General features: G+C 43.0%; 1 protein-coding gene across 2 annotated transcripts in view; it reads right to left on the reverse strand.

Annotated features, from left to right (window-relative positions):
* The window catches only part of ERC2 (ELKS/RAB6-interacting/CAST family member 2), an 887,395-nt gene that overhangs the window by 173,782 nt on the left and 686,257 nt on the right, over positions 1-27,356 (reverse strand). For both annotated transcript variants that reach the window (XR_011233902.1, XM_069473718.1), the window contains exon 16: positions 7,221-7,355. Coding sequence is in view for 1 of the 2 variants with exons in the window: in XM_069473718.1 (XP_069329819.1) it covers positions 7,221-7,355 (135 nt within the window). In the remaining variant the exon portion in view is untranslated. The remainder of the gene's footprint in view (positions 1-7,220; positions 7,356-27,356) is intronic.

Below are 27,356 nucleotides of genomic sequence, written 5' to 3' on the forward strand. Positions count from 1 at the left end.
GGTGAAAGTGCAAGGAAGGCAGAGAATCCATCACAACAGCTCGTCCTACATTCACGGAGAGGGCTGAGGGTGCACAGGGACTCCCAGGGGTTAGGGCTGGCTCTCTGAGAAGTCACAGGGCCTAGGGAGGGGCTGCTGGGATTCCTTCATCCTCCTGGTAAACCACGGGTCTCCACCAACTTCTTGTGGACTAAACACAAAATGCGGGCCCTGGGAGGAGGAGGAGAAAAGCAGGCAGGTTTTGCAAAAACAGATCTGGGGCCAGGAAACTCGTGGGTCCTGGAGATGTCATCTGCCTCCAGCCACAACCTCAATGAGGGCCTCACTGTAGGAATGCCACTGTAGGGATGGCTAGAAATTCCCCTCCTATGAGAATATTCCACAGAACACTAACTAATTCTACCTGGGAGCAGGTACTCAATGCTCAGGTGTATGTAGCATGGACAGAGGTGGGACGGCAAGAAAGCAATAACCTTTCTTTTATTTTCTGAGCTAACTCCACCTATGGCTCTTCTGCCTATGGGAAGAGGGGGGAAGGTGGATGTTCTGGGACCAGAAATCTCAAAACCGAGGCAGTGAATACTGTAGCCTCTTTGAATCAGAGCATAGATTCAGTACTCGGAGCATCTGCCTCTGTGTAAGAATCCAGAGGCCATACACAAAAATGAAAAACAGATTTCCATCATCCATTGTGGCTTGGGTCACTGGGATCATTTTATTATATCTTAAAATGCAATCTGTATCTGGGTCCCATGACCACCAGTTTGAAAGGAAGGCCAAATCTAGGTCCAGGTTTTAAGTGACCAAACTATTTGATGGCTTATAGCAAAATGACATGCGTCCAAAGCAGAAATCCATGGGAATTTTCAGCAGAAAATAGAAGTGGGCATTTAATGCTCTGAAATGTGTCCAGCGGTACAAACTTACATCCTGGCTGAGAGCCAACACATGCTGGGACCACACAGTAACCAGGAGCAGCAGAGAAGGACCAAAGATTACTATTTACATCCACGGACAGATTCTGGAAATTGCCAAGTGGAGTGGGTAATATTGAGGATTAGCGCAATCAATATTCTAGGACTATATCAACAGCGTACACAACCCCAAGTTAAGAATGTAAAACGGAAAACCCAGCTTCTGCCATAGGAAGGTCACTACTATCTGAACGTGTTCCTATCACCCTGGCTGACCTGAGAGCAGCCTTTGGCCAAATGAAGCATCCTCTTTGCTCTGGGGCCTGGCTTGTTCTGGCGATCCACTGCCAAGAGCCCCCATGACCCAGAGTAATCCCCCTCCCTCTGTGGACCAGTTTCTCCTCTGCTCGAGGGTCTCATTCCGGTGATTCCATGGCAGGGGCAGAGTTTGCAGGAAGCTGTATTTTCATTGGCATAGGGACAATATGAATAGAGAAGAGCAAATGGGAACAGGTAAAATGGGGAGAAATGAAAAGAATAAAGTCACGAAACAGAAAAATGGAAATAAAGACAATGAAAGCTAGGGCAACTGGAAAGAGAACTGATTCATGAGATGACATCTTAATTCAGTTTTGGAAACTAAATCAAAATAGGATAAAATTTCCTACAATTAAGTGGCAAAGAGAAAAAGCACATTTGCATTTTATAAAAAGTGGATGTATTATAGTCATACAATCATAAATGTATGTGGTTGCATAGATATATCCATACCAACATCTGAAGAGGTTTGCCACCAATGAACAGCACTCAGAGACTTGGGCCCTCACCTTGGACCTGTTCATTTTCAGTTTTGTGACTATGGATCATTAACAACTCCTCTGAGTTCCAGTTTCTGTATCTGCACAATGGGGACACTCCCGTCTGCCCTTCCTATTTCCCAAAGGTACCACGGGAGCAGGCCATTCAACAGACATGTTTTGAGTGCTTACTAAGGGCCAAACAGATGTGAATATGTAACAAAGTATCTGAATATAAAATGTAAAATTCACCCACATTTTTCTTTAATCAATCTCTTAAGCATTATGCCTCCATGCCCCTAAGCTCTGTAGCCCTCCTTTAGAAGCATGATTTTTGTAACTAAAATGTGAAATTTAAATTTTAAATAGGATGTGGAAGTCTTAAAGGTGGTCAAAATCCCTTGAGCTTCCCAACTCCTATGAGTTAAGTATCAATATTTCGGCCGGGCGCGGTGGCTCACGCCTGTAATCCTAGCACTCTGGGAGGCCGAGGTGGGTGGATCGTTTGAGCTCAGGAGTTCGAGACCAGCCTGAGCAAGAGCGAGACCCCATCTCTACTAAAAATAGAAAGAAATTATATGGACAGCTAAAAATATATATAGAAAAAATTAGCCGGGCATGGTGGTGCATGCCTGTAGTCCCAGCTACTCGGGAGGCTGAGACAGGAGGATTGCTTGAGCCCAGGAGTTTGAGGTTGCTGTGAGCTAGGCTGATGCCACGGCACTCACTCTAGCCTGGGCAACAGAGTGAGACTCTGTCTCAAAAAAAAAAAAAAAAAAAAAGTATCAATATTTCCATTCAATGAAGGAGGGAGAGACAAGAGAGAAAAGTTTTCTCCTGGGCTGCCAGTCACTTATTCTGGGGTTTCCAGCCCCAAAATGTTTACATTCTTTGCTATTTAGGCCCCTCCAAACTAGCATCAAAGTGCTTTAACAAATAGAGGTGCATTTTGCACAAAAAAGCAGTGAGATCCAGGCCCTTACAGAACCAACATCCAACCCAAGACCCAGGCACAGAACTGTGAGTCCTAGATGCAGAAAGGGCAACCTACACAGTGCCTGGCATTTTAAGTTGGCTGGAGTGTGGGGCTCACTTTGATGCTGTGCTTTTCTTATTGCTGGAGTTAGTTCATACCTGGGAGCCAAAGGAAGGAGCTTAATAAAATACGACTTTTCCTGGTACAATAAAAATTGTATAATGCCTAGGCAAAGGAAAGTAGAAAGACTTGATATCATTGATATGCTTTAAGGCAAGGAAGGATGCTGTTGAAAGAAAATAACAGCTGAGACCGATGATGACAGGTACAGAGGGCATTTAGGAGAAGCTGAGTTTCCACTCGGCTTTGTAAAATCAATCTTGGTAACCTCGATAAAAATAAAATCTCAAATGTGTCTCCAGCACGTTCCATTTACTCTTTGGCCTTCATTGTTTCTCAGAACACACCAGTAGCTTGTGTCATGGCAAGTATTTGTTGTCTGCTCTTGTGACTTCTTGGTTTGGAGGATTTTCTAAGTCATTACTGTGATTTGCCTGGATATTCTGCTTGGACATATTCAATGGCTGTGGCCATCCTAGGAGTCACAGGCCACCAGCTATTAACTGTTCCTCTCTCAGGTAGAGGGTTAGATCCTTGGACTGCCTGCCACACCACACTGACTTCTCTCACATCTTCTCCAAATCCTCTGATCCCCTCATCACACTCATTTGCAATGCCTGGAGGGCTGTGTATTTCTGACCATCCTTGATATCCTGGCTCCTCAGCCTAATGGCTCCCTTAGTTCAGATCTACTGAGTTCTTGGTGGGATAACTCATTCTCAGCCTTTCAGAAGCTGTCCCAGGAAATGAACGGAAGAGGCACTTTCATTTTCTGTTATGCAAAGCATGAAATTGCCTAAAATTCCACCTTCTGATGAAAAACATTGCTGGAAACTGGATCAGTCATGTTTTCAACTGGGTAGTCTCTTTTTTCACCTGATACTCTGAGAACAATATTTCTTAGAGCACAGATGTTACTAGAAAAGAAAAAATTCCATGATCAAATAAGCCTGGGAAATGCTGGATTAAATAAAATTGGAAAGCTTTCTTTCTTAGATGATTTTTTAGATCCTTTGATCTGCTAATTGCACCAGGATGCTCTAAGATGGAGTTATAATATGCAGTACTTTCCCAAAATTCTTTGCCCACAGAATCTTTGTTTCAAGACTTTCCTCATGGGACTAATGTTCTAAAAGTTACTTTGGGAAATGCTAGTCTAGACTTATACTACTTGGATTCAGTTTCTCTTAAGGAGGAAGCAAAATCATAGTGAAGGAGAAGGGGACAGGGAAGAAATGGAAAAAGAATATAATTCTGCAAATATCTGGCAATACTTAAATCGAATTTCCTAAGGAAAAATGAGTTTTTCTGTAAAAGTAGTAGCAAAGTGACTGATTTTTCATATTTCTTCACTTTCATATGTTCTGATCTCTTAATAAAGCTCAGGAGGCAATGTCAACAATTTGTAGCCCCTCTTCCATAAGTCACTGTTGGTGGGTCAATCCTTAGTGCCCCAGGAAGGCCAGGGCTGGCAGATTAATGGGAAATGGATCAGGAATCCCTGGAAGAGACCTCTCCCCTTTAAGTCAGGTCAGCTAACATGAGTATGTTACAGATGTTTAGTTTAAATCTCATCCAAATCACCCCATTATTAAGGCTCTCATGTTGTCACATCCCGATATAAGGCTGGCATTTTCTCCTAAGAAGTAGTTTTACCCTGTACTATCAGCATATGGGGCTTACACAATCATGTGTGGGTTTGTAATCAATTGGGAAAGACTTCCCAGCCAGTGATAACTATTTCATTCTGGGACTTAGATATATAACAGCGTATATACTGACATACAAGTTGTTGATTACTAAATCTCAGACCTGCAGTACAGGGGAGGGTGTCACTGCCCTAGACCTGGGGCACCTAGGCAGAAAGGGCATCCAGGCCTGGGTGAATAGCCATCTCCATCGCTAGAGCCAACCTACTCCCATACCAGAGTTCCTTGCTTCACTCTTTCTCTCTAATTGAGAAAGTACAGCAAAGGAGCCTACTGCCTACTGACTCTAATTTAAAACCCCAAAATTATCCTTGTCATCTAGGGTATTTCACTTTCACAGTGAACCCCACTGCAGACTAAGTTTCTAAGTCAGGGGCCCCTATTTAAGTCATAAGTACCTTTTATCTGTCTTGATCTGATTGGCATGACCCAGAAAAGAACTGAACAGGACATCAGATGACCTGGATTCTTGTCCAAGGACTAGGCAGCAAACTCCCTGAAGGCAAGGGTTCTGTCTCGTCCATCATGCTCTTCCTCAAGCCCCACAGAGTGGCTGGTATGGTACATGTGTTGCAAGTATTATTCAAATGAGCAAATACTAGCAGCAGGATTCCAGGCCATTCACCCTCTCCCAGGGCCTGGAGAAGGGAATGCAGTACCTGTCTGTATGTCCATGGGTTGCTTAGAGTGTCCACTGAGATGGCTGATGTGAAAGTGGAAGACCATCGCCATCCTCCTAACAGTAGCAATGAGAAATGTGTGTCAAAGGTCCTGACAATATGCCTCAGCCAGACCTTCAAGGAATGCTAATTCTTCCTGGAAAGGCACCACCCCGGAGCAATTATTTCTGCCCCATGACAACCTCTAGTGTCAACAGACAAACATGAGGGTCAACCAAGTAGGCAAGACACTCCAGTTTGTGATTACAGATCTCTGGAAAAGTAGCATACTAGCCTTTGTAAGAAATATCATTCACAAGACAGATAAATTTGATCAGGTGCCCCATTTCAGGCAGGACATATTAGCATATGCGTCTCTGTGATGAGACAAGCCAGTTTGTTATTCTAGCAGGTCCTTTTGTGACCCACTCCCCCAATTTGGCTCCACTGTTTCTCTGGGGGGTAAATCCAGGGTGGCCTTATAGCATGTGTAGCTCAGAGGAATAGCCAAAGTAGGGTCTGCAGGCCTCCCACCAATGAAAGCTCACACTCGCCCTCATGGGAGAATGCCAAGGAGCAAAGGGCAGGGACCAAGAAGGACAGTGAAGAGATTTAGTTAGCAGGATGCCAGGTATGCTGGTGCAGGTGAGTGTGGGGAGGTGGTGGCTGTGGTGAGGGATGAGAATTGATAAATAAAACCATACCAAAACAAAAACATGGACATACAAGATAAAGACATGAAATTAATATCCCTGACTTTTCAGATCTCCAAATCAAGAGCCATTTTTGAGAGCTAAAAACATGAAATGGTGCCTTTCTGCACTTGACTTGAGAAATCTAGGTGTCCAGTGTGAATACCTTCTGCAGTGTTGGGGTCTCTGAGGGCAAAAGCTTCAGTTACAAAGGTCAGGCCAAGCCCAGGGGGGGCTGGGGAGCCTCCTGGTCCAGGCTGCCTCATTGCCCAGCTTTAGGGAGAACTTCTAATGTTGTGTTCTATGTAAATAGTACCCCCTGGAGTTGTACTCCTGGTAAAACATCTTAGTGACTTTGAATCTTAAACTTCTCCTTAGGGATGCTACTGACATGAAGTGAAAAGGAAACAGAGCCACCTAAAAAAATTTTTTAGGAGCATAATAAGCACCCCTTCCCCCAGCAAACAATTAAACCCTCTCTTCACACAGGTGAACGGGGCCTCACTCTCCCATATCCAAAGGAGATCACACTTACCCAGATGGTTCTATTCCATTATCTATTGCCTATACCTATGGACATGTGTAAGTTACACTGGGATCACCAAAAAAGGAGAGGAGTGTCTCAGTGCAATATACTAAGACATATTGTTCATGTTGACTATATTATCCTGCTAGTTTGCATTTAATTTCCTAATTTCCATAAAATTCATTGTTAAGACGTTTAATACTAAACACTATAACCCGTTTTTGCATTTGGTGGGTGAATGTGAATATCATTGAAAACTGCAGGTGGTTTTAGTTTTTGTCAATCCATCTTTTCATTTGCTTTTACTTAACCAAGGGAGGAGACAGGGTCCAAATCAAATAAACCAGACTCCTTGACTTCATTGGCTAAAATGGCAACAAAACTGATTTCTGTTCTTGTTGCTTTACTCCATCATTAATTTGCATCACTAAGCAATTTTCTAGGACAGTGCTCAGCAAACTCAAGGCTTCTGTGATTGCTGAGTGCCTGGAAACAAAGTGCTTTCACTTAAAACTTTGAAAGAGACATTCTAAAGTAACTCGCCATTAGATACTGAGCCAGCGATTGACTATATATCTATGAGAGAAGAAAGGAGGGGAGGAGAGAAAATGCATAACATAAACAAGAAAAGACAAAACCTTAAAGAGGAAGGAGAAAGGAAAACATTTAGATTCCTTGAGTGATGGAAATAAATACCAAAGCTATTAGTTTCAGTTCAAAGAACATATCACTTTATGCTGTTTATTATTTCTTAAGGATTATTTATTTTATCTTAAAATATCCAAAGGGTAAAAGGGGTCCAGGAGGTAAGCGCCAATGAAACTGACCTGGTCTGGAGAGGGCCTGTGATTGGAATGTTGTGACCTCCCAGGAGATCGATGGTGGTGGTGATGGTGGTGGTGGTGGTAATGGTGATGGTCCTCGTCGTAGTTGTCTGCAATCAGCTTCATTCTGTTCTGGGTCTGTGCAGAACAAAGACACAGAAGATTCCATCAGGAGCTAGAAGACCAGCCAAAGAGCTTTAGGGCATAATTATGGTACCTGTAGGACTTCCTTTGTTCCTAATCCAGAAGTTTTCATTTTTAGTCAAATTGAAACTTAATAAAGAAAGCACCATGCCATTAGCTTTGGTGAAAGAGGTTTAGTCACATCCCTGGAGCTGCGATGTTATATCTGTAGATGTTAATGTGCTTCCCCTTTGTCAATTACAAAGGAAAAAAAAAATTGGATGTACCCTAAGGTGCCTTGTTTTACATTATCAAGCAACCACAGAGTGCCAACAATCACATCCTCAAGCCAGAGAAGGCAGCCCTGGATGGGAAGATAGGAAAGAGCTGGCTGGAAACACAGAAGGACAGATGAACAATGGTCTCACAAGACAAAGCAGGTAAGTCCACTCGAAAGCTGCAAGATGCCCCAATGCTGATGGAGATGGTTTATGGCTATGATGACTTCTTGAGAACGGGCTCCCTATGGACATTTTAATTGATTTTGTTCCTTGAGGGAAATGAGCAAAAGGTACAAAGTCGATGAAAAAGAGCTGCCCGGTCTAATTTGCAGCCCATGGTGTTTGTTCCATGAGGCAACTAGGTGTCATAATTAAACTTCCAGTATCACAGAATTGTATTGTTTTATTATGCAGGGCAAGAAATAGACCAGTGATGAATAGCCCTGACAGGCTCACAGAATCTAGCAGAATGTCTACAGACCATGGAACAAAGCAGATAAAATTATCCAGCCTAGAAAAGCCAGGAAACATGGGTTTGGGGATGGGCCTGCCTGGATTCAAGTCCTGCTCCACCTCTTTGCTAGTTATGTGGCCTTAAGAGAGTTAACTGTTCATAAACCTCAATTTGCTCAACTCTAAAATGGGCATAATAGTACCTCTTTCGCTGGGGTTGCTGCGAGGAGCAAATGATATGATAGACTCTTCAAGTGTCAGTCTAGTCCTTGGCAATAAAAGTCAAATGCTGTTATTACTATTATTACTGCTGTTGTCTGCTGTAGGAAATTTCCCCTTCTTTGTACATTCTGTTTCCTTGGCCTGTGATGCCTCCTTTGGCCCCCTCCCCTCACTTCTAACTCCAGTGTCTGGCTACCTCCCAGTATTTTCTCTAGGACCCTTTTCCTGACCCCACCCTTGAGGCTGGGAGACATGTGCCTCTTGAGGAACACAGCTCTCTAACCATGGGTTTATCTGCCCATCTGTCTGTAGACCCTGAAGCTATTTTTTTTTTCTGCCTCTCCCCAGAATTTAGCACAGGCCCTACTAGATGTAGACACACAGTACTTGCTGCTGAAATGAGTGACTGAAAGAGTGAGGGAACCATGATTCTGAGGGATGCTGCCATCCCAGAGAGAAGCTGCGCGTTTGTTTCCAGCAGGGAAGGTCACTGAGAGTTGAGGACAACTCATGAGTTGCCGTAACAGTCCCTTCGGTGGCTCAAGATGACAGTGAGCCATGAGTACTTCTTTAAGACAGCCAGAAATCAGGGGCTGGCAGAGCCTCCAACCAGTTGGAGTTTTATTATGTAATATAAATAATACTCTGATAATAGAGAATTCTGGAGCTAACATAGTTGCATTCTTGTAGTGTTTTTCACATACAATTTCACTTATTCTCAAAACTTTCCCAGAAGCAATTATTACTATCCTCATTTGGCAGCTAGATAAGTAAGGTATAGATTTCAGCCCCTCAGAGTCTCTTTGTTAACACAGAACATGGTGATTTTCTGGGTCATCCAATTCTCAATCTCTAGGCCTTTTTTCTTGCCTTGTTGCTAACGGAAAAGGCAAATAGCTAAACAGGTAGAAACAGTTTTCCCATAAAATGCTTTCGTTCTGCTAAGTTTTGGAAACACCTCACATCCCAATTCTATCTGCCAGAGGAGGTCACATGATTTACTCACTCTATTTTTTAAAATTTGTACAATATTTGAAAGGCCCCAGAGTGAATATTAAAAAAAAAAAAAGCACGTATATGAATAAAAACAATGAAGATAGAGAAAAATATCCACTTAGAAATTAAATAAAAAATCCCAGGCAACCTTTGGCAGTTGATAGCATTTCCATCTTCACTTGTCCACTTAAAGTGTCAGAAGACCCGATGGACAAGTTTATGCTGTGTGAGAAAGAGCAGGTCAGCAGGGCTGTTGCAGACCAAGAACTGAGATTCCCCTTAGTCAGTCTTCCATTTCTACATGAGATTCTGAAATACAGCGCTCACACCTACGATTCTAGTATTGTCAGGAACCTGTACTTTTGAACTCATGAACTAATAAATCTGGAATTGTTTCTTCTAAATATAATTCAGAGAGCCTGAAGGAAGCTGTGAGAGCTGCTATGGGCAAGATGGAACGGACTTGCCCAAGAATGAACGATGGAGCCTAAATGAACAAATAATAACTCTGCTATTGTAAACATCATAATGTCCTTATCCTTTGGGGAAGCTCCTGTGATTTTATGAGATTATTTTCTTACCAGCGACAAGCCTAGAGTTCCCTACCTTTGAACTGTATCCCATAAAAGAATGTACAAGCTAAACAAGATGCTATATGCAGTCCTAAATGTGTCTGCTGAAATGAGGTGTTGGAGAGTAGGCATGTCATGGGATAAAGACTGTAAATGAATGATGTCATCTTTCCAATTTGGTGCTGAAATATAAATAAACCACGTTGTTCATGTGAATACCAGATCTGGGGGAAATGTACACAGAGCAATTGTGAGCGGAAGAGGCTTCTTTTGATTAGTCTGGGCTGGAAGAGAAGAGTGTGAAGCAGAGATGAAAAATGAGAGTTTGGTCTGATACTCTAGACCATTTTTATTTATCTTGCTTGTAACATATCTCCTAAACTGTGACCGATTTCTTACAGGCTGGTTGCTAGTGTTCTCTCCTGTAAAAACAGCTTGACCAATCCCGCTCCTTTAATTGTCAAATTGAAAATGGATCTCTTTTTGTTTTATAAAAAAATCCACACTACCTATCCTCATCCCCACCCAATTATATTGGTTTCCTAACACATAAAGTATGGTCTGGAAGGATAAGAAGTCACGAATAACACTCCCTAATGGTCAATGAAAGAAAAACTGCAGAAAGTTGTAACAAGGATTGGAACAGGGATACCATTTGTTCAAATAACTCCAGACACATTTACCAGGTGATCCCACGTATAATGCTTCATACCCCATCGCATACAGGAGGTGCCCATCACAAAGCCCAAATCAGCAAGTCTTCCGGGCAGTCGTAACTGAAATCCCAGGAAAACAGAGCTGGAGAGGGATAGCTTTCCACAGCACGGCGCTTGGGAACTTGGGGACTCATTTAGTGATTCACTGAGGCCCCTTTTTATTTCCTTTGCAGTGTCTACCAAACTGCTGACCAGACGCTTTTACCTTTGGCTAACTGTGTTATACTCTTTTTACTATATTATGTCATGACTGTGCAGACAAATCTAATCAGATTTCATTTTCTGCTTCCTCTTTCTTCCAGGCGCCAGCCACCTTATTTCTCTGGGATCACAGCCCCTAGCAGCAGTCCTGCTGCACTCTTGTCTCCCATGGAACACCTTCCTGGCCAGAGCGACACCAGACTCCTGTTCCTCCCTGAATTCAAATTCTTCGGAGGCTCCCACTGCCCTCAGGGAAAGATCCTGGCTCCTTGACATCAAGTCTCTTGCTAGGTGATTGCTATTTCCCTCTGCAGCACACCTCTAGAGCCCCTCTCCTGGACCTGGGGACATGCTGTTCTCTGTCTCTAGCCTGCCCTTCATCCTTCACCCTTATACCTGCGTTATACTCATTAGTTCTTCTGGTTTTAGCTTCAACACCATTGCATCCAGAAAACGCAGTGTTTCCCTGGGCCCACGATGGAGGGATTAAGAACCCAGCCCCAGCCCCTGATCGCAGCACTTACCTCATGTTGCCTTAGGAGGCAGTGGGAGCCTCGGGAGAACTTGAATTCAGGGAGGAACAGGAATCTGATGTCACTCTGGCTAGGAATGTATTCCATGGGAGACACGTTTGCTTGGCTTTCTCCACCACTTGGTTGAAAATCTCTAGAGGAAAGCCCTATGTCTGGATCACCCTTCTACTCCCCACCTAGCGCAGAGCCTGGTGTAGAAGCAGTAAGTAAATGTGCATCAATAAGTGTGTGAATGTATAAATGAATGAACAGGGAGGGCACAGGCTGCCATGGAACAGATAGGAGGGGAAAATACACAATGGGAGTCTAGGATGACCCAGTAGAATAGCTCACTTTCAATGTAATAGTTTAACTTTTCCTGTTGTTTGTTTGTTGTAACTTCTGAGAGTGGAGAAAGTAGAATACGTGCATGGTTTTGGAGCTGTTGGGCAAGTCGAACTGGTCTTCCTCTAGAAGTATGCCATTCCTTAGTAAAGTAGATGCAATGAAATGCTCCACCACCTCCTCAATTACTTACCTCACTAGGAGTAAGGGACATTTGGGGTGTTAGCAGGTTCATTTCCTTACTACCTCCAAGCCTTTGGAAGAGCAGGGGACTTTGGAAGACTTTTGATAGTGCCAAGAGTCCACCATGGAAACCTGAAACTTTATCCATTAACCAAAATCCCTAATGAACACCATCTGTGAAAAGGTGCCAGAGACTCCATCTCTTCTGACATTTCTGAAGTGTTTGTCCAAGGAGCTCTTGAAACGAAATGAAAATCCTTGATTGACTAGTAATAGACTCAATAGCTTAATGGCAATATGTAGCTATAAAAGCGTAATATTAAAACTGCCTTTAAAAATATTTTAGCAAGGTGGCAATAACAAACTATGCTTTGATCAATCATCTGGATCAAGTTAACAATAAAACCTTCATGAATATGGTTTAAATAAGAAAAAAATAGAATAAGATTTGTTGTTATGGGATATGGAGATAATACTGTACAATAAGCAATTGCAGTTTTATTCTATCAGGTTTTCTTTTCTCTCTCTCTCTTTCCCACTAGGGAAATTCAAAACATTCAGGAACTCTTCTACTGGTTTTGTTTCCACCTAATCAGAGCAAGGTGAAAGTTCTCTCGTCTCCAGTAGAAGATGAGGAAACCAGACAGCTGGACAGCGAGCAGGGGAGGGCTTTCCTGGACACCCACTAGCTCACACAGCAGTGAATTGTGACTGAGTGGGATCTGGGTTCCAGTGCTCAGGTCACAGCTGGAGGACAAAATGAAGCAAGAGGATGAAGCAGCTATTAGAGGGATATGCTGCATTGGGGAACTTTCTGGGAGTATGTAAGAATCAATGATGTAAAGGCTTGTACTGTGGACACTGCACTGAAATTCATTCAACACTTACTGAACATCTGCAATGACAACAACAACAAGAGTAATTATGTTGTTCTAACAATATAATTCTAACTAGCCTGTTCTAAACAGTGTTCTAAGTGTTTGTCCAGAATGCTCTTGTTGAATCTTCACTGCTGAGATAGTTATTCTTGGGAGTCCTCTTTTGCAGCTGAGGAAACCAAGCCCAGGGAACAGGACTTAAACCTGGGTTTCTAACTGCAGAGTGCTAGGGTAGTGATATGAAGGCTAAGGTCCCAGGCCAGGCATAGGGGGTTAAGACAAGAGGAATTAGAGGAACAATGTGGGAAGAAAAACAGGAGAGAAGGGAATGGTTTAACTGGATGTCCAGAAGCAGGAGAGATCTCCTCTAGCTGAGGGCTCCCTGGCTCACATGCCCTTCACCTAAGATTTGAAAGTTGGCTTGGATGTGGGTGTAAGGAAGAGTGGACAGGGGAGATTCCAGAGTAAACTGGCCCTCTAATCACTCGAGAGGAAAAACAGGCCAATGAGGGGAAATGGAACCCCAAATGGGGCTGTGTGTGTATTCATGCACTTGTATGTTGCTTTCTTCCTCCTGTACTGGATGTGGGGAGAGCAGGAAATGTATTTGAGATGGTAGTTCGCCATCTTTTTTCTCAAAAGAACTTTTCAATTTGGGGCATTTGGGAAGGAATTTAAGATAGAGCCATAGCCGTATGTTCTCACATATCAAACTGTGACATCTCTGGGAAAATGAGCCAGTCTCTTGGCATCTCAGTGTTTATAAATATCTACATAATCCACTGCTACAGTATCAGTCCTTCCTTGACAAGTGGTCTGATCTCCCCCAACTCATTCAGCTGGTCCCTCCCTCCCGCTATCCACCTATAGCAGAACAGAGGCTTGATGACACTCCCCCTCCCAACTTCGTTAAGGGTGCCTCTCTCGGTCCTTATTTTTAGACAGAACATTAGGAGCTCACCCTGAGGGTTTAGCTGCTGGTTTCATACCTACTTAATCAGTATCTTTATCTTATTTTATTTTTTAATTGTTACAGGATGTCAGTGCCCCTCTCATATCCTCTTGGCCCACCCTGGAGGTTATCTGTGCATGGATGGGCAGTCCCGGACGTGTTGCTGCCTTCACACAGGAAGCCTGTGCACGGCTCTCTGCCTGAGGTCTTCCTTTGGCCACAGGTGCAGGCTTGGCCAGGGAAAGGGCAGGACCAAAGCGCTGGGGAGCTCATGCTCCTGGAACAACCCTCAAACTGTGAGTGGGGAAGGGATGGATAAATAGCCAGCATCTTGGCCCCTCAGTGGGACAACAGTATGGTGTGCCCCCAGATCTCTCAGTAGGTCCCCAGCAGAAGGAGCCGTGGCTGACTATAGCAGGAACTACCCACCAATGTACCCTTTATTGGCCTTTTTCCCTTCCCTGTATCACTTCCACATCCTCTCACCGCTTCTTGGGATTATCTTCCAAATAAACTACCTCCATCACGCCCTTATCTTGGGGTCTATTTTTGCAGGAATCCCAGCTAAAATGCTTACTGAATGATTAACAAGCTGTACCTAACTTCTGCATAGGACTAACACGCCAGCGATGACCAGCCTCCTTCCTACAAATACCTCTTAAGATTTCTCATCATCTAGGGTGACGGAACTCTCACCTTCCCCAGGAAGTCACACCTGCCTGGCACCAATTCTGTTTCTGCCAAATATTCACTCTGAGGCTCAGACTGAATCACGTTTCCATGAGCCTCATTTCCTGTGTCTATAAAATGGGCAAGTGAAGGAAGAACATCTTCAGCATGAACCAAACACCACATGGATAGATGCTGAACTACTGTTCTTCTTCCTTACTGCACATTTTGTGCAGTTTTTCTTTGTTTTGTTGTTTCCACTAAAATCAGAGGAAGGAGATTATTTTGTTGAATTGCCCCCTGCTGCCACCTTAGAACTCGAGGGCTTCCCTGGAGGGTTACAGATAATGATTGTAGCCAGAAGCCTCACTTCCCCTTTCTGCTACCAGCCAATGCAGCCCACGGGGGAAGAAAGAGTTCTACATACTCTGCCCATAATGTTAGGATCCTTAATAGTGTCTGAAAGAACTAACAGCCCTTGTATTATCCTGGATGGAGCTGGAGCCCATTCTTCTAAGAGAAGTATCACAAGAATGGAGAAACAAGCACCACATGTGCTCACCATCAAATTGGTATTAACTGATCAACACTTATGTGCACATATGCAAGTAACATTCATGGGTGTCAGGCAGGAGGGAGGGGGAAGGAGGGGATGGACAAATTCACACCTAATGGGCGTGGGGATGGGCACACTTGTAGCTCTGACTCGGGCAGTGCAAAGGCAATATGTGTAACTTCAACATTTGTACTCCTGTAATATTATGAAATTGGAAAAAAAAAAAAAAAAAGAAAGAAAGAAAGAAGACCTGCACCGTGAGATAGAGCCCCCTGTGAATATTAACAATAAGAACCAGTGCTGACGAGCCCCTGCTGCCTGCCAAGAACAGCGCTTTGCCGGCATCATCTCATTTAGTCAGTCACATCAACCCTGTCCCGTAGGCTGGAGTGGGGTTGTGCTCAAAATCTTTAACAGCTGCCATGCCCCAGGCAAAAACCCATGAGAACCAAGAGCAACACAAACACATATGCCCTGAATATTAGTCTTGGTAGGGGCTATTATTATTCCCACTGTAGAGATGATAAAACTGAGGCGTAGAAAGACTAAGCAACTTATCCAGGCTCAAATAACTGGTAGATCTCAGATTCTGACTTGAGAGCCTCCTACGTAATCAATGTGCCCTACTGCTAGGATCCATAAGGACTGACTCCTTTTAAAAAAAAATCAAGACTGAACTGGAAATGGGCTCTGACTCTCTAAACACCGACTCTAATCAGAGCCTAAAAGAGGAGCAGCTCACTTTTGCTTTTAATGTTCTCTCTGAAAAGGATGAAACTCAGACACATGATTAAATCTTAAATGAGCCCCAAAGAAGTCTGTGTTGCTGACCATCCCTAATATAACTTCAAAAGTCATTATCCATAATTTACATTAACTTTTAATGCTCCAACCAATAAGACAGCTTTGAATCTGGGCTAACACGTTAGCAACTGCAGACAACCAAGGAATTTCTAATATCCTGAGCACCATTGCTAGCCGTGGGGTCTAGGGGAGGGGGAAGGCCCTAGAAGTTTCCACCACAAAGTTACTTAGTTAAGCGCAGGTCTGTTTAATTAAGTAGTGGGCAGCACATGCTATACTTAGCTTTTAAACACTTGTAAAGTCCTCTTCATTCATTTATCTTACTTGTCACTGACAAGCTCTTCAAGGACTGTAACAGTATGCAGAGCATGAAGAGCCTGGGTAAACAAGGCATATTTTATGTGGAGTCTAAACTGTTTCAACTCAGAGAGTCAATAGAGGGTCCCTGAAAAAAGCCCAGACTTTTCTACTAAACTGTGCAAGCATTCTGTGCATGGTCTATTATGAGTTTCTTTAGAAAGTAAATTTACAAATCAAATCTCAATTTTTTTAAGGAAAAAAAGGAAGAAAAGGGAATCAGGGAGGAAATAAAGAAGGGACAGAATGAAAGAGACTAGGAAGAAATGGAGGAAGGAAAAAAGAAGGGAGGGAGGAGGGGAAGATGGAAAGAGAGAGGAGAGGAAAGAGAAGAGAGGAGAAGAAAGAATGGAGGGAGGAAAGAAAAGAGAATATTTGTAGGTGATGGGATTCAGACTCTAAAACTATGCTGACAAAGTCAAGAACTTCATTCAATTCATAATTCAACAAATATTTATTATCGTTGGTTTAGGCAGACCTGGCATTACCAAACCATCTCCCTAATGAACGAATGAGAAAAAGCTTTAGGGTCTGGCCCAACAGAATTGGCCAACAGACTGGAAACTGACAGTGTGAATTACCATCTAGGAGACCTTGAGGTTGAGTAACCCAGTAGCACCCTCAAGAAGAGAACAAGAGTCTTAGACAGTAAGGGCTATGAAGAAAAGTGTCCACACAGCCTTGGGGGCAAGATAATTCACAGGAATTTTCAATAGTTATGTGTTTAGTTTAAAAGGTATTAGAATGAAGTCTTAGGACATGGAAAACATTACGAAGATGGTCCTCAAACTGTCTGAAGCTTGAGACACTGTCACCAAAAGGGATGAGCAAAGCAATGGAGGATGGATTAGGTTGCAGACAGTGGAGACCAGAAATCCAGAGCAGCTTGGAGAGGATGAACGCATCCCAAGAACTATGAGAGGACAGAGGACGTCCTCCTGCAGAGGCTTTGACCTCCACGCAGAAGTGGGAGCGAACGCAATCTGGGCCTGCTCCCAGGTCTGAAGCTGAGGGGAAGGGCATAAACCTAAGACCTCCCTTGCACCTCATCCCCTTCAAAACAAAACAAATTACAGCAAAAAGGGGAGAGAGGCGATGGCGCAAGCCATGCAAAACATGTGGTGGGGCTATTGGCCAGCGCTGAGCACAGCCCTAACCCCAGGAGAGGGTGAAGGGACAGCCAGGAGAGGTTTGGCAGCAGCAGGGAGCAAGAGGGAGTCAGGCAGAGACAGCCAGGGCCTCAGAGGGAGAGCAAATCCCTCTCCCTAGCTGGTCTCACACTTGGGTAAGACAACTGGAGAAAATGTAAACATGCTCATTAGTAGTTTTCCAATCAGTTGAAAACAAATGGGAAGGGAGAAATGGCAGTGAGTGTCCCAAATACCAAATCTCTGAAACATTCCCTTGGGCTCCATCTTCTCATCGGGCTGCCTGCTGTGCTGTCCTCCCTTCCTGCTTGGATTTCAGTACCCTTATGAGCTTTATATGGGACACTCTGAACTCACCCTACGGAGGACCGATTTAGTTCTGTGTGGAAGGAGAGTCTGAGTCACATATTGTACTCAGGATAGAAGGTCTCCACGGACCCCCCCAGAGATGCACAAACAAGACAGGCACATCATTCACAGGTCTCCTCACAGCCTCCTCCAAGCTGATATTCCCTCAGCACACAAAAATGAAAACTCATCCATAACCACCACCTCTTCTCCTGTGATAACTTACCCCCAAAGAAGAGGCAAAGTACAAATTCTGGGTTTGTGAATCTGACAGAAATCTAATTTCCAGAAAGGATGAAATTACGTTTAAATTTCATCTGGAAATGTCTAGTGTGTTGAATCATGTTGGTTTTTTTTTTTTCTTTCCCACTAACACATCAAATTAAATTCATCAAAATTTTGAAAAACAATTTCTCTTAATCACCCATTTAAGGTAGAATCCCAAAATCCTGGTTTTCTGGGACCTTGCAGTTGAAACAGCGTAAGTACAAAATGCCCAAATGTATTTAAACTTGAGGGTAAACACAAACCAGTTATTAAAGTACGTAACTGAGATTCCTTAACAGCACTCGGAAAAGGTGGGTAACTGGTAAGTTGGGGTGATCTTCTCATGGACTCTAGAGAATTTTAGTAGCTATCTCAAATCTCTCCCCTACAGATGAGGACTTGCCAGAACAATCAGATTCACAAAATATATTAGTGCTGGGCCACACCTTAAATTCGTGAATCCAAGTTCATTATTTTACAGAGGGGAAACTGAGGTTCCAGGAGGGTGAAGGTTAGTTACTCACAGACCCAAGAGAAAGTCCCAGAAAACTTGACTGCTAGCCCTGGGCCCTGCCCCTGCCCCTGACCACCTTCCCCTTCGATTTGCAAGTGTAGATGAGTCCACCATGTCTGTGACCTGTAACACCACCGGCCCGCCTCCTGTCACTGGTTTTACATTCCAAAGTACTGTGGTATTAATTTTCATCCTTGCAGTCTGAACAGCATCAAACACCTAATCATTCCGGTCTCGATGGCTACAGATAGGTTAAGGAATTTTCCATTTTCTTTGTGATATGAGCCTTAGTTCTCTAGCAGAACTACTGATTTAGCTTTGTAATTTTCTTTTCTTATAACATCTATAAGTTTTTTATTATATAAGTCATACATGCTAGTTATGAAAAATTAAATAGGACAAAAGAGCTTATAAAAAGAAAAGTAATATTCCCTTTCCCTCTACCCCAAGATCTACCCCTGCTGTTAAGGTTTTTCTGCCAATCTTTCTTGAATTTTTTTATGCTCAATGCAAGCATATACCCTTTCAAAATAAAATGTCCAATATGTCTTGGCCATTCTTCCATGCCAAGAACATGCAGAGCTACCTCATTTTTAATGGTTACATATTATTCCACTCTATGGGTGCACTTTTATTTACCAGTCCTTTACTGATGTACTAGAATACAGGCTCCAGGAGGAAAGGGATCTTTGTTTTGTTCAAAGATGTATCTCAAGCACCTACATTTCCGGGCACATAGTGGACACACAACAAATGTTTTTTGAAGGAACAAATGAATGATGGGCATTTGGGCCATTTCCAGTTTTTCATTTCTCCAACAATACTTCAAAGAATATTTTTGCAAAGGAATAGCTTTGCTTGTCCTCACGTGTTTGTTCTCAACAAGGATAGATGCTTAAACATATAATAGCTGTTTCTATAATGTGCTGGGTAAAAGAGAAATCCCTAGACTAGAATATAAACATTTTAAACTCTGAAAGATATCACCAGATTCCCTTTAAAACTGCTGATCAATGGCCAGTCCGCACCTCTTTCCCTACACTGTGCTAACAGGAAGTTTCTTCAAACCCTTTAATCTTCAAAAATCTGATAGGTGAAAAATTGTATCCCATGCATATTTCCCTAATTATAATTTGGAGTTGAACATCGTCTCATTCATTTATTGACATGCTTACTTGAGCAGAAAAGTGGGGAGGTAGGAAGGGTTAGCTCGTTAACATGCTGGGATGCAATAGAGTCGGCCCCTTCCTTTTGCACCACAGCCTGACCAGGCGATGGTTATTGATGGACCGTTATCAGGAGTCAGAGTGTTAGCAGTCAGTATGGTGCTTTACTTCTCTGCAAAAGACTCTGGGGTTTTGTCAAAGTCTGAGCCATCCCTGGGAGAGTGTTAGGCATGTAAATGCCACTCATTATGCATGGATTGGTAGAAACAATTTAATACAATCTTCTTCCCCAAACAGGAATTGCTTTTGTAGCAGTCCTGGTGATCCAGTCCTCACCTGTTACCACTAGAGATAGGAAAGTCAATACCTGTGAGACTATGTATTAAATGGCTTAAATGGGATGCTTCCTGCCCCCCACACTCACATTTTGAGCTTTGCAGTTACAATTTCAGCCATGTGTCCTAATTCTGCCTTTTTTGAGGAGGTTTGGTGGGGGCTCAGGTCTTCAAACATTGGAATACAGTTATGCTTGTTTTCTCTAGCTTCTAGCCTCATCATTCCCCACTTCTCCTAGCCCCCACTCTACACCCCACCACACAGGGGGCCACTATAGTGAGTCAGGGCTCCTCCTAGAAAATAATTCCCTGAACAGAATGTGACTCTAAGCCTGCACGTGTGTCCTTACATGTGCTAAACACTATTTTAAAATAATTAATATACCCTTAGGTTCCATTGGCTTTTTGGCATCTAATGTGCAATGCTAATGCTCTAATTTGCAATCCATTAAACTCATAACCTGGCTGCCAGTTTGTCCGGCGTTCATTCATACACTCACACAGGCACACATATCAGAATTTTAATTCTAAGTACAAACTTCATTCTTTTCCTTATTAAATATTTTCTTTAAATTTATGCTGACTAAATTTGGGTCTACAGTTTCACCTTGCATAGACGTTTCTCAATTCTGATTACGTCTGCCATTGTTTCTGCCAACCTCCCCAGCTTTGATGCATCCCACTTTCAAAAAGTGTGTTCCCCAAGGCTGTAGGTAATTAGTTCCATGTACTTGCTGGGAGGTCAGAGCCCAGGCCTTCTGATAACCTCCCTATAGAGGTAATTAACAAACCTGCCTAGGGTGGAGTTGTTCAATCAACTATAAATCCACCCATTCAGTCCTCATTTCTCCATTTAGAGAGGAAAAAAATATACATATATATATATATGCATGTGTGTATATGAATTTGTCATGTCAAATACCTAGTTGAAATCTTGTTACCTCTGACTATGCCATTCCTTTGACTTTCCTTTCTAATAAACTTATTAAAAAACAAAGTGAGTTTAGCATTGCTTAATCTTAGGGAACAAATACATCTTAGTGATTGCTGATTTATGCCAATTTCATAAACCATTAATTTAATAACTTGTTTTGGAATCTGGGTGAGGATCAACAGAAAACTTACAGTACTTCATAAAGACAACATTTGTCTTTTAGGCATTTAGAGGTGAAATTCTGAAGGCAGGCAGAATTCAGAAAAGCCTAAGAAAATGGAAAGTTAATTTCTCTCTTCTTTGGGCACTTTCATCCACTGTTGGCAGGACTGGAAGTTGGTATAAACTTTCTCAGGGGCATTTGGTACCGTGCATCAGAATTCAAAACACTCATGCCATGGGGTCCAACGGTCTTTTCCCGAAAAGAAAGTTGGAGAGGTACGAAAGGATGGATGTGGAAGGATATCAGTGGGACACTAATCACAGTGGCAGTTAATGAGAAGTTCATTATTCCTATAATGGAATACTCAGAAGCCATTCAAAAGAGTGACATATATTTATGTTCATCAGAAGGAACGTGCATCACAACATATAGCAGAAAGAAAAGCAGACTGTAAAATAACACGTTCACATAATAACAAATGTCTACATAGAAACATATTTGTGGGTTTCTACATGCCTGCCTGTATGGGTACGTAAACATGCATATATGAGAAAGGTCAAGAAAGATGAGCAGTAAATGTTGATAATTATTGCTGGGTGCTTGGATTTTAGTGAGTTTACTTTCTCCTTTATTCCTTTCTATATTATTTGAATAGCCAACCAAAAACAGGAAATAATAAGTGAAACAATAAAAAAGATTTCTCTGCTCCATATACAAAAATGCTGAGCTATAAATAAACTGCTTCCCAGATTAGGGGGAAAACTGTTGGGATCATTTTAGTTCTGGGCAAGAGACTCCTGAGACTGGGAGACTTTGGGGGACTTAGTTAGACTCTTGCTGTCGTCTATGTCAGTGGACGACAACAGGCCATGATTAAGTGGAGCACCCTGACTTACTGGCCATAGCTTTTCTCCTTTCAGCCTGATTGTTAAAATTCTGATTACACTTAACAACTCGCATCACCAATCTCCTTTTAGTTTAGCAAACTGCCACAAGAGGCACAGCAGGATAGTAAAGGAAAGGTTCCCAGGACCCTTTCAGGCTCTGAACCAAGGCACGAGTGCCAAATTCAAATCCTCCCCCAGGAGCCCAGGGGACCTCAGCTGGATCAAGTCACTGTCATCTGAATTTTGCATCATGGGCCAAAGATTGGGAGTATCTTTTTGCTGGGTCTTTTCAAGTTGAGAGAGTTAATAGTATAGCTCCAAGTTCAGGAAATATCTTGTAGTAATATAGCAATGCGGTAATGTATAGGCTAAAGTCATACAAAAAATATTTGTCTCATTCCCACACACCGAACTTGGTAATTATATAGGAGCTTGGACATTAAGGACCCAGACATAAAGGAGTGGGTTAAAAAGCATAATTACGGATCAGAAACGGCATGTGCCTGGGGACATCGCCGGCCAGGTCCTACTCTACAAAACAAACAAAAAAAGAGCATCCAAAATCAAATAGCACACTGTGTTTTTTCCCTCTTTGCCATTGTGGGAAGTAACCCATTAAAAGAATAATGCACCAAAATGATTATTTAGGAACAGACATGAGTTGGAAACTGGTAGCAAAATAGGTCTTTAGTTCTGGAATTTTAAAGTTAATGGCCCAAGGATCTCTCAGACTCTGAAGCTTTATAGGACATTTTATTTGAAATTTGTGCTACAGAGAAAATACCTCAAATTTCCACGTCTCATAAGCTGTACAATTGAAGAGAGCTGTTATTTTATTCTTGGAGTGGTGGGGGGGGCGATGCAGTTATGAAAGACCCAGATCATAATCAACTAACTACTGTTAATTATGTACAAGAACATGCCCCAGAAGTGCCCAGCCTTCATGAAACCCAGGGCAAGCTCTCAGGAGCGAAATGACCCAGCAATCTAATCTCAGGAGCCACTTTATCATTAATTGAAAATGTTGGTTCCAAGCTTGCTTCGTGTTGACAGTTTTCATATCACACTCTTGCTTAAGAATACATAGTGGCTCCCTATTGTCTTGTGCATCAGATAGAAACAGTGCAGACACCAGGCAAGGCTAACCTTTCCCTTTCCTGCTGAACAATCCACCTCTCCTGCCAGCTTCAAAACAGAAACTCTCCCAAAGATGGTCTGTCTCTAATTCCATGCACACACAGATTCATCTCTACTCTGGTGCTTTCCTGGCCTGGAATGACGCCTCCCTACAAAGCCAGGTCCTTCAGCCTCCATCACAGCTGGGCTCAAAACTTATCCCATTAAGAAAATTTCCATAACTAGAAGTGTCCTGCAGAGTAAAGAAAACTAGAAGTGGGGTCAGAAGGCATGGGCCAAATGGCCAAAGTTAAGCCACTTAACAGCTATGTAACTACCAGCAAGTTATTCAACCTCTCTGATCCTGTGCAAAAGGTCGCCAGATATCAGGAGAGGTGCGCTAGATGCCCGAGCGTAGTCTGTGGCTTCTGATCCCTTTTTATAGTCCTGGAACGTCTGGAACCTGCAACCTCTTTGTGCTCAATAAACTGGGCCAGCTGTCTCTCTTACCCACATCACTGTGTGCCCTGAGCTGCCAGTCTCCATCCCCACCCTCACTCCTGTGACACAGTCCCATACCAGTCCCCAGTCACACCTTTTCTGGTGACCACTGCAGCCAAAAACCAACCCAAATCTTGCCATTTATTTTACATTACAGTACCTGCATTTGCAAGGCTATCTATGCACAGGGACCAAGTGTCTGGGGGCTCAGGGATTCCCACCTTTGGGGGCTGCTGACCCATTTCATTACAGCAATGCCTCCCAAATGTTGGTCCATCAACCAGATCCTTCAGCTTCCTGGTTTCTCTCCCCTGAGATCCCGAGTGTGAAGGTCTGAAGGTTGGTCCTGGAGTTGGTATTCAGTGCAGGAGGGGAACAAGCTTAGGAACTGCTGCTGCAGGTAATCTATTTTAAATATGGAGACCCATATACATTGTTTTGAGGGATTTTGCCTTGAGATAGCCAGACATACACCAGAGAACTGGAAGTTAAAACAATCATCTGTATCATTTTTATGATTCTTTCCTTTCATTGCCACCTCTAATTTGTGACTGTCCTCCTTTGTCGATCAGTCTACGGGGCACAGCATTAAGCCTTTTGGAAGTTCCCAGCTGAGAATCACGGTATGCCTAGCACGGTCCGATGTTTCTCACTACTCTTCTCAGTGTGCCTCTGCGGGCAACAATCAGAAAGGGACTCCTCCTTCTTCCCACCTCTTCTGCAGGGATGCCTCGCTGAGGTCCAGGGAAGCTTTCACGCCCATAAGGACAACGCTGACGTTCTTGGATATGAAGACCAATATGAGCATATACCAACTTTGTCCCTGAATAAGTTTGTGGTTTCTGCTTCGTTTGTTCTAGAAGTACTTTTTTTTTTTTTTTTAATTTGCATTTCAACAGTGTAAAAGATCTGAGAAACATCCTAAAATCCTGGCAAACTGTCAGGAGAATATTGTGTCTGACTGGAGAATGAGGCCGCTACTTTCCCAGAACTTTTCTTTGTATTCTCTGAGTTTGAGAATAAAATACAATAGCTAATAAACAAACCAGCAATAGAAGTTAGACCCCAGACTTGACTTCAGGTGGTTGGAGGTAAAGAGAATAATCTACAAATCAATCAACAGATTGTGCAGAGAGGGGGAAAGATGTGCTGTTTCCTTGGTCCCTACCTGGATTCTCAGAGTTCCATGGAACATTCCAAAACTAATTTGGCTTTGTGCATGGGGTGCACAGGGACTAACGTTTTTCAACAGAATTTCATAAGGAGGCGTGGGGATAATTTGGGGTCCTGCTCTCAGCAGAAGCTGAAGATTAGGTGTGGCTAAGAGGACAGAATCAGGCTTTTTTATGTGACCGTTCTTGTGACAAAGCTCCCGAGAAATGAAAAATCGCCTGCCCTATCCCCACGGAGAATTTATGAGGGATTTGCCAAAGAGGATTCTTGCTCATAAAAGTGTACAAAACAGAACCGTTAAAACAAACCTGTAATCATGAACAGAACAAGAATCCCATTTAAATAATTTTGCAGCTATAATAAACACCAACTGATTCGATAACCCCCAAAGCCAGTCAGAATCATCCAACTTGACAAGATTCAAGTCCGCCAACGGTGATTACTGGGCATGCATGACTGAGCACCCAACTATGTGAGACGCTGATAAAAGAAAAAAGAACAGGACAATAGCTTTCAACTCAAGCAATTTAAAATACTCAACAATGGTTTTCAACATGAAACTGTTTGGCAGTGGGAAGGAAGAACCTATTGTCAAGTATATTTTCTGGACCAAAGACCAGGCATGGAAGTGAGATGACAGGTTGTGCCCGAGGTCACGTAAGTGTGGGTGACCTGGTAAAGGAATGTGAAATGCCAAAACCTGGTGCTTCCACCTCGGAGGAAGCAAGGACCAAGGTCAGAAGGACGCTCTGCCTGCACCTCCTAGGCCCTCTCCATGCTCAGTGGGATTATGATTAAACTAAAGCATCACACATCACTCTAAAATTTTCCTCAGAGAGCAATCTCAGCTTTCTACTTCCTCAATTCTCTTGGTCTTGGTCAGAACATTAATATTTGTTGAACAGCATGTTTTGTAAGTGAAAAAGATATTTTAAAAATCAAATATTCTGGTTTGTTTCAAAGGATTTGTTCTCAGCTACAGCCTGATACTTTCTTCCTGTGGGGGTGAGCCACACTTGGCCATGATTCACAGAAGTTTCCACCAGCTAACAATAAAAAATTATGTCCCATTCTAAAGAAACAAACAAAAAAATGTAGTAAAGTTGTACATTTCCTTTCCAGTCCCCAAAGACCATCTGAAGAACTGATTCAACATGCCAAATTAAGCCATGAGAATTTATCCATATCTAATAAGGATTAGAAAATGTTATAACACTGAATATGACCTTGACATAATTTATATTCCATCTTCTCAGGCGCTGGGTGTAGTGTGGTCTCATTCCAGCCCTGACATAGAAGGATATGTGGAGTGGTCATGCTGTGTCCTTTGAGAATCCTTATCATGTGTACAACAGGCAAGAGGGCTTTTCATGTGACAAAAGATTTCTTTATGCAGGAACAGGACCCACAGAACTAGAACGTGGTGACTGAGTTTGGATAACTAACTACCGAGGGGAAATGCAGGGCTCCCCTTAAGCCTAAGAAAATTGTGCTGGAAGCAGAAGAAAACTTAGTGATGGAAGCCACTTTACCTCTAGCCAAAGCTGGATGTCCACCTGCAACTTGGAAAACTTTGGAAACAATTCTAAGTTACACATTTGGACTGAGGAAGATTAAGACTCCTAAACTTTGGGCTAGCCAGCTCTGGTTGGGTCTGCTCCATTCCATTTCTCATCCATACTTGCCAAAAGCACAAAGAGGCAACTGGGACATTTGCTCATAGTATCTGCTATTAAGATAAATCAGCAACACTTAAGTGTCTTTGGTTCATAAAAAATAAACCCCTGGAGATGGCTCTTCCCTCTCTAATATATCAACTTTTTGTTTCCCTGCCTCAACGAGGATTGCATCAGTAGAAAACTCAGGAACACACAGGCTCTTCCTGGAAGCCAAACCACATCTCTAGAAGCCTCAGAAGACCCTGGCCCCAGCAGAACCCCCAGGAGCCTGGACATGCAAGATCAGGGCTGGGAGGTATTAATAGCCCTTCTCGGAAGGAAAATGTCTGAACCCAAGGAACTGGGTTCTTTCAAGTCAATGCTTGCTCATTCTGCACTATTTCTTTTTCTTCAAGAATCAATGGGTCTGGCTCCCAGCAAAACAGAAGAGGAAGGCCATTTCTATGAACACTGTCACTCCAGTTCTTTCTTCCTTGGTCAGGGAACAAGTCATGTGGACCAGGGTTTATATTGAGGGACCACAGACAGTAAGGGACCATCCTTCCTCAAAGCACAGTGCTACCCTTTGGAAGAATAAGGTAGCCCCAACTTTGCATCTCAGAACTGAGACCAACACCTTGTCTATTTGTTTAGTCCTCCGGGATTTTAAAGAATTTGTCCCAGAGAAGATGCTTCATGATAATGCTTCTCTGTGAGTTAGGTAGGAAACAATGTGCCATTTTTACAAGAAGGTAAGTTGACCTGCTCACCATCATTACAACTAGAACGTGGAGATGGGTCAGGATTACACCTGCCAAATGAGCAAACTTTGGAGCCCTCCTTCTTCCCCATTTCTTTGAAATCTAGAATCCCCAAATGGTCCCTGGTGGGGAAAATGGCAATTGCATCATGGTGGGGAAGCAACGGGCTAGGAGTGCTGCCTTTACATGCAGATCAGCTGCGTGTGCCTCCAGCCTCAGCCACTCACCAGCTCTTGGTTCCCCCATCTGCAATGGGGGGATAATGAGGGTACTGTCTCTTTGAGTTTTTGTGAGGACTACAAAAAAACAACAAAAGCATATAGCTCTGTGCCCAGCATATCATTTCTT

This window comes from Eulemur rufifrons, chromosome 7 (assembly GCF_041146395.1).
Source record: "Eulemur rufifrons isolate Redbay chromosome 7, OSU_ERuf_1, whole genome shotgun sequence".
Classification (NCBI taxonomy): domain Eukaryota; kingdom Metazoa; phylum Chordata; class Mammalia; order Primates; family Lemuridae; genus Eulemur; species Eulemur rufifrons.